Source organism: Apodemus sylvaticus, chromosome 3, assembly GCF_947179515.1.
Source record: "Apodemus sylvaticus chromosome 3, mApoSyl1.1, whole genome shotgun sequence".
Classification (NCBI taxonomy): Eukaryota; Metazoa; Chordata; class Mammalia; order Rodentia; family Muridae; genus Apodemus; species Apodemus sylvaticus.
This window is the reverse complement of record NC_067474.1, coordinates 113,775,581-113,786,758: the sequence shown is the minus strand read 5'-3', so window position 1 is coordinate 113,786,758 and position 11,178 is coordinate 113,775,581. Positions and strand designations below refer to the sequence as shown.

Below are 11,178 nucleotides of genomic sequence, written 5' to 3'. Positions count from 1 at the left end.
CACTGGCCTTGGTTAGTGGGGAGCAGGTCTTCCTGAGGTCAGGGTCGCACTTCCTGTGTGGAGTCTTCCCGAGACTCCATTTCTGCAGGGTACATTTTGGAGCTGCTTGTCCCATTTTTTGCTGTTTCCAGTAAGCTTCACAGTGCATGCAATGTCCTTTCAGACTCTTTGGCAACTAGTGAGTCATGTATACAAAGCACTATTCAAAGCAAAATGTGCTCAGTCTCTAAGAGAGTACTGAAAAGATGTTTGTCAAGCAGAGATAAAGGCCCACAACATCTGCCTGGGGGCATGAGAGCAGACCAGCCATCTAGGGACTCTGAAGCAGGGACAACAAAGTCAAGTATAGGATGATATTGGTAACACCTTCAGGGGAAATGGCAGCAGCTAGGTTAGTACTCACCGCAGCCCGGACCCCACACTTAGATCTTGAATTCAGTGAATCTTCACACTAGGCTTGCAACTAAGTAACATTATTCCCCTTGTTTAAGTAACTTGCTCAAGGTCACACTGGGAGGAGATACAAGGCAATTGGTTTTCTATCATGGACAATAGAAAGGTCCGGTCCAGTGTTACTGTCAAGTTATATTCGGAACAGCTGTCTCTTTCCCTATGGACTCAAATATTCTGAAAACAGAACTGTGGCTAGTTCACGTTTGGGTTCTAGCACACCTGTATTTAAGTAAATGTTAAATATATACCCACCTCGACTGGGCTAACCTCACAGTGAACCAGTGTTTTAAAGGCATCAAATCACCAGAGTGAGCCCTGGTTCAAGCCCAGGTTAGTGTACAGATAGGAAGTCAGGAACCCACTTAATGCGTGCTTTCTGTTCTGTGTGACTGGGCGAATGCCCAGGCTTCAAGCTGCAGGTTTTCCCTATGGTGAGAGACAATCTAACACGCTCTGCAAGGACAGAGGGGACATTTAGTAACTGCAAATAAGGTGAACTAAATTCTTACAACATCTAAGAGGGAAGGTGCCACAAGAAGCCATGGGATTTTTTTTTCTTCTTAGTTTTAGGATTTCAGAACCCAATGCATTAGAACAGAACGGACGCAGGTTCCGTGATAGAGTCTATTTATAGAACATCAAAAGAATGGAAAACAGTTCATCTGATGGGTATGCATGTATGCACATATGAAATGAGATGCCAGAGTAACTGTAAAGGACTCACAAGAGAATTCTTTATAGGAATAACTGTTCTAAGAGATAATGGCCTGGGCTCTGGGTCTCACGTTCTAGGGAAGAGTTTGCCATGTGGACCCAAGGGCAAGTCACAGCTTCTCTGAGACAATTTTTTTCTCTCTAAAATGGAGATAATCTACTTCAAAGAGCTGTTGTGGAGATTAAGTAAGATCATGCGTGTAAGCTTGGCTATGCACCACAAATCAGCGATTATCACACCACCTTTGTGGGAGAGTTCTTTCTACAAAGAAGAGCCATTGTTTCTCCAGCTGGACCCCACTCACGAGGTCGGGGCGTGCAATAAAGGTGCTTTAAACTGCTTGGAGTCGGGAGCTGCAGGAACCGAGTTCAGCCATTCCCGGCCGCAAGGCCCTCCCCATTTCCTAACCTTTCCTTTAGGGAAAGCCCAGTTCGGCGCGCGTTCCGCGGCCACAGCCCCGTCGTGGGTCTTCCCGGTCGTGGCAGCAGGGTAGCGAGGGCTTGCGGCCCGTTTCCACGGCCGGCGTCGCCTCGGCTCCCGCCGGCTCCCGCCGCCTTCGAGCCCTGCCTCCAGCCGGGATTGGCGCGCGGGGCGGAGGAGGGTGGCGGGGGCGGAGAGAGGTTCCTCGTGCGCGCCTCCTTGGCGCATTACGGTACCCTCGTTCCGCGCTCCAGCGGCCGGCCCAGCCCCGCGGTGGGGTCCGGAGAGCCGACGGGCGAGCGCGCGGGAGGGAGCGCGAACGGGAGCGCGAGGAAAAGGAGAAGGAGGAGGAGGAGGCCGCCCAGCCCCGCGCCCAGCCCCGCGCCGCCGCAGCCATGGCGGAGCGCCGTGCCTTCGCTCAGAAGATCAGCAGGTACGCGGCGGGGAGCCCTGCCGGGCCCCGGGGGTGGGAGGGTGGGTGTGGTGCGGCCCATGGGCCTGGCCTCGCGGTCCCGGGCCTGCAGCCCGCGCCTCGCCAGGCCCGCAGGGCGTGCGGCAGCTCGGCGGTTCTTTGTGTCCTCAGTCGCGTCCTCCCCGGCGCTCCACGCCCACGCCCCGACTCCGGGCACCCCAACAAAAGGAACTGGCAAGGAGGCCACGGCGCTCAGGCTCGCACCCGGCGCCCCCGCTGACAGCACCCCGGGTGCCCCGCCCGCCCTAGCGGCTCCGCACCCATGCCTGCACACGCACACTGAGGCCGCAGTGCAAAGTTATGGGCTGCGGGACAGGGGAGCACACCACTTACCCGTGGGCTCGGTGGGCGCTCGTTTTCTGGCCCCAGAGGAAGATGGATAACCCGACCCTCACTGGGCTTTATGCGTGGGCCTGGCGTTCATATCCTAGGAGTGAGCGAGCCACCGACCGAGGATGAGGTTTCCCAGCAGTTTACCTTCCAGTCCAGATAAAAACATGGAAGGATGTTTGTAGTTGTACTACGGGATGTACTTATGTATAAGCAACTAGGCTTTGTTTGTTTGTCTCAATAAAGCCTTATTTCTGCAATTTAGGACTTAAAGAAAGGCAACATTCAGGTGAAATTTTTGATGGCTGTATATATTTCTGTGGTTCTGAGTCTTTCTAGCTTGTTGATATTTGTAGGTTTTTGGATATGTCAGAGAAAAGCTTTTATTAGTTTCCGGACCCCACAATGTTAAGGCTTTTGGGACACCTTTTTCCCCATTTCAAACTAACATCTTATTGCATCTCTGCCTTTGGCCAAGATAAAAATGAACCCTTTTTATTTTAAGACATGTATTTCATTTTCTTCTTAAATAAGTTCTTAGGAATATGGGTGTTACTGGCAGACTAAGATAAACTCCAATACTGAGTGTTTTTAAAATCGGGACCTTCACCAGGCTGTTGAAATTCTCTTGCATGTTAGTGGTCTCATCTGAAAAATGGTAATGATGGTGTCTAGCTACAGAATTGTTGGGGATTTTAAATGGTCATTTTTGTATAAAGTGCTTAATAGTGCATTGTCCATATTATCGTTGAACATTTGTGATTGGGATCGGAAAGTATGGCTTTTTTGTTTTGGGGTTTTAAGGCATGTCATTAAAAGACACATTTTGTACATTTCTTTTAAACAGATCTAGAGTTTATATCTCATAAAGTAAGTTCACCTTGGAGGGTAAGGTATGAAATATAGGCAGTGCCTCTTCTCTGTGAATGGAGATAGCAGACCGAACGGGACTAACCTCAAGAAAGAAAATAGAATCTGTTGTGGAAAGCAGTCAGGTTAGTCTTGAAAGTTACAAATTAAGGCAGGGGAATAAAGCCTGTGCTGTTGCAGGAGGCGTTTATGTAGACATGGCAGTGATGAGTGATTGCACGTGGAAGTTGAGGAAGAGTGGGGCTGTGCACCTTTCCTGCCATCCAGCTTTCCAGCATGATGGAAGGAGTCGCTGAGGTCCAGGCGCACAGGAGGAAGCCGTTTAAGAATGGGAGATATGAGTGGACGGAAGTGAGGATTCAGGTTTAGACATCTTGGGTTTGAAGGCTTATATGGTGTTTAAATGGAAACATCTATTAGATTTTTGGTACTGGCTTGAACCAGTACTGGGGATCTCGAATTCAGAATCATCAGTAAGTAGATTGTGAGTGAACCCTGAGGAGCTGATAGGGCTGTAGAGGGAAAACCAAGGACAGGATGCTGTAATTAGTAGTTATCTGTTCTGAATGAGTACTGTCCTCCTTGTTACTGAATATCATTAAATAATATTTCCGAAGAAATGAGAGTTTCTTTTAAGTTTCCTGTCAGCAGAGGCGCAGCACAGTATTTCTGGGGATGCACTGGGGTTGACAGCCTGGCCCTGCCACTCACTGACTAAACTTAACCAGGTTGCTTGATTCCATTTCTGTTTGCCCTATCAGACCCTTGCCTTGTCCTCTGTTTGTAGTTAGCGTACGTTTTATTTGTGCTTTTTTTTTTTAAAACATATTTTTCCTGGGAGTTCCCTAGGTGCCACTGTTAACATCGCAGCTTTATGCTTGGTTTCTTGTCTTTCCATTTTTGATTAGCTATATATAGTTTTTGCAAGGAAGCGGAAAATAAAGTTTTTTGTTTGTTTGGTTGGGTGTTTTTGTCCTTTTTTTTGGAGGGTCAGGCAGGTGTTTATTTCAGAGAACTGAATGTAGTCTTATTTAGTAGCTCAGGCTTGATCTCTTACCTGTCAGTGATTCTGACTGTGTGACCCAGTCTGGTTTTCCTTATAGCTCCTGTGTTTTCAGCTGTGTTACCCACTTTTCTCTGTGGACTCAGAGACTTCCCTCATCTTTTTTTTTTTTAACCTCATCCTTGCTAATTCTTTTCCTTCGTTCCTTTGTTTCCCCCTGTTGTCGGTCTCCCCCCCCCCCTCCGTTTTGTTGCTGTCGTTGTGCTAGGATTGAACCTGGCTAAGCACTCTGTTCCTCTGTTCCACTGATCTAGCCCTTACCCCTCTAATTGTTAATGCTCAGAATCTTGTCTCTTTGTACCTTCTAAGCCACATGCTGGAGGGAGACCAGAACAGTTCAGGTACCTCTTACTATCGTCTTCTTTCAGATGAGGTTCCTCCCTCTCCTCTTGTGGAGACAGGGTCTCCCTCTGTACCTGGGCTGTCTCTGGACTCTGGTCTTCCTGCCTTAGCCACCAACGTGCTAGGTGTGTGTTACTGTAATCTTGAAGCCTGTTTCTTATCATTTTCTTCAGAACTTTGGCTCTACACTTTCCCCTTTCTATTCTAACATTTGTATTCCTTTTAAGACACCTTTCTTTTCTGTCATAAGACTTAGGCCAGTCTCAGTGTACAACAAAGACCTATTGAGTTGCCTGGCATTTCTAGCTGTCACCAATGACTGGTTTTCTGTTTCTAGTCCCAGTTCTATCAGGTATATGCCATCATCTTGACTACTTCCTGCTTTGTGTCTCAGGAATGCTTGTGCTGTGTGAGCATGCTTAGCTTATGTGTTCCCAAGTTGTAGATCTCTTCAACTCTCGACCCTTCCTTCCCTTTGCCTAAGCACTGATTTCAGGAGCTATGCCCCTCTCCCAGTTTCTCATCTCTGCCCCCTCCCCACATGCTACAAACTAAGTGAATGAACTTCAGTTACAATAATGAATGAGTCTTTCAGTCTGATTTTGGGACAAAAAACAAAAAAGGCAAACCATAAGATACTGCTAGGTCAGGTCTTGGCTGTTCAAGTCCAGTGCATGTGGATGTGAACTTCACTGTTTGCCCCCTCAGTGCGGCCTCCAAGCCTGTGCCAGCACTTCCCTAGGCAGTCGCAGCCCCAGGCTCTCTGCTCTCTTACTCACAAGTGCTGCAGGCCCCAGCGGCCCAGCTTTCATCCGGAGTACAGTTTTCTGTCAGTGGAAACCCAAAGGTTTGCTATAGTCTGGTCTCTCTCTTGTTCACTCATTCTTTAGTTTACACCTCGTTCTCTGGTCGGCATGCTTTCACCATACCCCAAAGCTATTAACTATTCCATTGTTTTCATTTGTAATTTAGATTCCTTTAAAACCTTTGTATGTCCTCTTTTAAAAAAATAGCTTTAGTGTATTGTGTTGTGTGTGTGTGTGTGTGTGTGTGTGTGTGTATACTATATACCTTTATGTGGGGGCCAGAGAACAACTTGTAGAAGTTAGTTCTCTTCTATCATGAGGATCCCAGGGTTCTAACTCAGGCCCAGGTTGGTGGCAAGTACCTGTTGCACCATCTCACGGCTGCTGTGAAACATTTTTCTTTAAATATCTTGCTACTGTGGCATGTGCATGTACCGCTTCCTCAAAAAAAGTATGTACCGGTGAGGATGGCCATGGAGACGGTGCGGAAGGGCCTGCGGCATCTGCCGGCTTGTTTGCTGTGCTCATTAGTCAAGACTATAGACCAGTAGGAATATGATGGGGTTACTGTTGCAATGCATACCTACAAATGAAGGGCAACAGAGAGATGATTTATGACACACCAGCTCTTCATTTGCTGGAATCATTGCGATGATGAGTCCAGAGGACAGCTGGGTCTCCAAGTGGCAGCGCGTCAGTAACTTCAAGCCTGGTGTATATGCTGTGTCAGGCACTGGTCGCCTGCCCCAAGGAATCGTGCTGATCGGATTGTGTGGGAGCTGAAGAGTGGAGGAGTGGCCTACGGATCCAGAGACACGGCAATAAAGACCTAGCTAGGCGCAGGCCAGAGCATCTTGTTCTTTGCTTCTGGTCTTGCTTTCTTGAGAAACTAAACAGGTGGGACCCCAAAGACTCCCTGGCTAGGCTCAGACTCAGCAGACTCCATGACAGCAGCACACCCGGCCTTAAGTCTGCTCACTCTCTGACCACTGGTGAAGTGGGAGTGCCTGGGTGGACTCAGAGGCCGTATCAGGAGAGCAAGACGCTGATTTTCCACTTCTGTTCAGGGTTTTGCCTCTGTCCATGGGCAGGACTTTGGTTTAAATACCAATAAAATGAACCTTTGGAGCATAAAAAAAAGAGAACTAGTGTAACTTAAAAATTAAAAACCAACAAGGCAGGTAGAGCTTACCCATTTCTCAGATTAGTCCAGTGCACTGTTGACTTTGGGGGGTATCCTTTACTTTGTGTTTTGTTCTTATCACCTGCTGATGTATTTCTAAGCAATAGAGTTTTTCTTTTCTGAATTTTGAAGTATTTGAATCATATTGTTTCTTTTCTCTTACTTTAGCTAAAAATTATATTGTAAAGTTCATTCGTTTTTTTGTGGTTTTGTAGAGTTTTATTGTATAAGTCTGCCATGATGCCATCTCTGATTTCTAGACAGTGTGTTTATTCCGGGACCCATCTATGCTTAAGTTTCTCTAGTGCAGCATTTTTTAACCTTCCTCGTGCTGTGACCCTTTAATACAGTTCCTCATGTTGTGGTGACACCAACCATAGATTATTTCATTTGTACCGCATAACTGTAATTTTGCTACTGTTATGAACCATAATGTAAATATCTGATATGCAGGATATCTGATATGTCATCCCTGGGAACTGCTGCTCTAGGGTATATCCAACTCTGGAGTTCCTGGTTGAAGTGTGTTGTTATTTTTGCAGTTTTACTTATCAGGGTTAGGTGAGGTTGAGCTGTTCTCTAAAGTGATGGTAGAGATTGTTCCCCTACAGCAATGCTGCATTGTGTGTAATCGCTATGATTTGTTGTTGCCCAGGTTTGCAGTATAATTTAAATGTATTGGATTGTCAGTGTATTGGATTCATGATGCTAGCTCATAGTAAAGTTTTAATTTTCTGTACTGAATTATTAATGAAGTTAATCTCTATTTTGTGTTTTCTTGATTATTGAAATACCCTGTTTTGTAAATTGCCTAGTTAAATCTTTGTGGTCATCCTTCCCATTTTTTTCTTTGTGATTTGATGGGCACTTCACATACAGTCACTGTATTCACTTGATTATTTGGATAGCACCCTGCCCCCATTATGGCTTATTTTTCATCCTTTCTAGGGAAATTTTTGAAATGCTAGTTGTCAGTTTTAAAGTGCTTATGTTTTGCAGTTGTTACGTTATTACTTTGTTTGCCTGTTTGTTTCTTCTTTGAGATGGGATCTCATGTAGTCCAGGCTGGCCTGTGTGGTGGTGGGGTGGTGGTGGGGTAACCTGAGCTTGAACTTCTGATCTTTCTGTCTGTAACAACTATGTTCAATATATGGGATGTTGGAAATCAAAGCTAGGGTTTCCTGCATGCAGCTCAAACATTCTGTGTAGCTGAACTCTTAGGTCAACCCCAGTACTTTCTGACTCTAGCATAGGAAACCTCTCCTCATCCCTGTCTGCCTTGACAGAAACTCTGTAGTTGTTCCCTTTGAGGTTTTAATCCCCTTTACTGAATATGTGAATGGAATGGACTTGCTACTTTACTTTTCCTGAGTATATTATCCTTTCTTTACTGGTGTGTTCTTCCACCTGTGCCATCATGTCTGGGTTTGTTCCATAGATATGGGATGTATCTTTTCAACAGTGAGGATGGTTTTAATTTTAATTTTAATCAGCTTCAGGATTGTTCCTTTTTTTTTTTTTTAACAAAAAGCATCTTGGCTTCCTTTAGCCCTTTGAAATTTTATGAAATTTTAGACTATATCCTCCCAAAAGTAAAAAACACAACAAAAACTTCCCAATCATGTCTTATTAGAATTATATTGGAATTGTGTTGAACTTAACCATCCATTTGGTTTTAATACTGAGTTTGCAATCCATAATCCACAGAATCTCTTTTCTGTTATTTCGAACTTTCTTATCACAGGAAGAAAGCTTCATAGTTTTTCTGTGAGGTCCTTGCATGTCTTTGGTTAGGCTTATTTCTAGGTATCCAATAACTTTATATCTAGCTGCATCTTACTAACTCTGGTTCTAAAGCATATCTGTAGATTTGTTTTTGATATTTTCTGTGTATATTAGTCATATTTTCTGGGAGTTATAAAATTTTGTTTATTCCTTTTCAGCTGTTAACAGTATTTATTCATCCATTTATTTAATTTTTTTTATTTTGCTTTGTAGTTTGATCATACTATGTTCCAAAGACCTGCATGTTAACAGGTGGCCCCCAAGTGGCTTTGGGAAAGTTGATGAGTCCTTTAAGAGCCATCTATAGATCATCAGAAGCATGACGTTGAAGGGATTGGGGCGCTGTCTATTCCTTGCTCTCTTTTGCTTTCTGGTCATAAGGTGACTGGTTTTGCTCTGCCATGTCTGTACTCACTCCACGTGTTACCACTATGGGCTTAAAGCAAAGGGTCCTCTTGGCGTGGACTGAACTTTGGACAGTGAGCCCAAACACAGCTTTTGTCTTCATAATTCACCTATGTAATGTGTCCTGTTGTAGTGACGGAACGCTGTGTACTGACGTGCATTACTGTACAGTTATTACCATCCCTGGTCAGCACTGTGCCCTGTGCTCTCAAGGGCAAAACATTCTGTGCTTCACTCCTGAGCTGGATGGTTGCTGAGAGATATTTTCTCTCTTTTTCCCTAAGATGTATGCATTTATGCATTTATGTATTATGAGTACATTGTAGTTGTCTTCAGATCCCATTATAGACGGTTGTGAACCACCATGTGGTTTCTGGGAATTGAACTCATGACCTTAGCAGTCAGTGCTCTTAACAGCTGAGCCATCTTTTCAGCACTCTTTTTCTTTTTTCTCTTTTTACTCCTCCCCTCTCCTCCTTTCCCCTCCCCTCCCCTCCTTTCCTTTCTCTTTTCTTTCTCCAAATTCTTTCAGACTTCATCCCCTAGAAACAGAGGCTAAGGATTAAGAATTCAGGCTTTGTTTGGGAAGTATAGTCCCAGGGCATCAGGAACTGGAGACAGTGGGGTGAGGCTCAGGAAGATAAGAGGTGCAGGAAGGTGGAGGCATGTCGTCCTGGCTGCTGCTTCACAGAGAACTGGAGAGAGAGCATTTGGCAGATGTGCTTGCTGGCCACGGAGGGAGCGTATCTGTGGCTAGAGAAAGGGTTCCTCAGCCAGTAGAGGGTTTTGTAGAAAGGGCATTTCCCTTCCTGTCTAGGCAGCTCAGTGTCCCGGGTTAGGTCCCTCTCTGCTCTGATTGTCGTGTGGGCTTTCTGCAGCCACTTTGGATGTCTTATCTTTTCACTGGCTTTATTTTTTAAACCAAGGGAATTTTTAAAATGCAATTACAGAAACTCAAATTATATTCATTTTTACACAAAGAAGTGCTCACATTTGTTAGTTAAGACTGAACTAGGGGGATACAAACATTGCTCTCTTTGTATCTCAGATTTTACACAAAAGCAGTTGCAATGAGATTCCACATCTTTAGGCTCAGCTCCTATCAGGAGCTCAATTACCTGACTGCTTCAGGCGAACGCGATTCCTTGAACCAATTGCTGTGTTTCCGGATATGGAAGAGTCTGGTCACACCTGGGTTCCTTGCCCTTCCCGAGCTTGGAGGGAGTGTCAGCTCCACTTGGGTCTCAAGGAGTAAGTTCATTACCAAACAGAAAGGGTTTCTAATGAGAGGAAGGAAGCTAAGAGTGCCGGTCACACTAAGTGGCAGATGCTCTTCAGAGTTAATTTGGGGGCAGGGGATGGCTCTGTCTCTGCAGTGCTTGTTGTGCTAGCATAAGAACCCGAGTTTGTTCTTCAAAACCCACATAGATAAGCCATGCATAGTGGTATGCATATGTAACCCCAGTGCTGGGGAATTGGGGACAGTTTGATTCCTGGGGTTCTCTGGCCAGACAGTTTAGTTTTTGTTTGTTTGTTTTGTTTTTTTGAGACATGGTTTCTCTGTGTAGTCCTGGAACTCACTCTGTAGACCAGGCTGGCCTCAAACTCAGAAATCTGCCTGCCTCTGCCACCCAAGTGCTGGGATTAAAGGTGTACGGCACCACTGCCTGGACAGACAGTATAGTTTAATCAGGGATCTTCAAGTCTGTAAGAGACCCCATCTCATACAATAAGGTGGATGGTACCTGAGGAATGACACCCAAGGTCACAGGAACACATATGTACAAAACTTTCACACATACATACACATATACAAAATAAAATTAATCATTTTACTTATTCTCTTTCTTTCTCTCTCTCTCTCTCTCTCTCTCTCTCTCTCTCTCTCTCTCTCTGTGTGTGTGTGTGTGTGTGTGTGTGTGCAAAATTTCTTTGTGTAAAATTACATCTTATTTACCCAAGATAGATGGTGCGTGTCTTCCTTGATTATCCTCCACCTTATTTATTGAGGCAGGGTTTCTCCCATGTCAGCCTGGAATTTATGTGAGATTTATTTGTTTTACTTTATGTGTATGAGTGTTTTGCCTCCATGTATGTCTGTGTACTGTATGTGTGCCTAGTGCCCAGGGAGATCAGAAGACAGTATCAGATCATCTGGAACTGGAGTTTCAAATGGTTGTCAGCTACCATGTGGTTCTAGGAGCTGAACCTGGATCCCCTGAAAGAACAAGTGCTTTTACCACTGATTCATTTTTCCAGCCTCTGGCTTTAGTTCTTTTTAGATTGATTTTAATCTTATGTGTATGAGTGTTGGCTCTACATTTATATGCATGT

General features: G+C 44.9%; 1 protein-coding gene and 1 pseudogene across 2 annotated transcripts in view; both read left to right on the top strand.

Annotated features, from left to right (window-relative positions):
* Positions 1–1,798: 1,798 nt before the first annotated feature.
* Dock7 (dedicator of cytokinesis 7) overlaps positions 1,799–11,178 on the top strand; it is a 208,004-nt gene continuing 198,624 nt past the window's right edge. For both annotated transcript variants that reach the window (XM_052176813.1, XM_052176812.1), the window contains exon 1: positions 1,799–2,021. In XM_052176813.1, the coding sequence (XP_052032773.1) occupies positions 1,984–2,021 (38 nt within the window). In that variant the 5' untranslated portion in view covers positions 1,799–1,983. The remainder of the gene's footprint in view (positions 2,022–11,178) is intronic.
* Positions 5,939–6,304, top strand: LOC127680976 (transcription elongation factor SPT4-A-like; annotated as a pseudogene).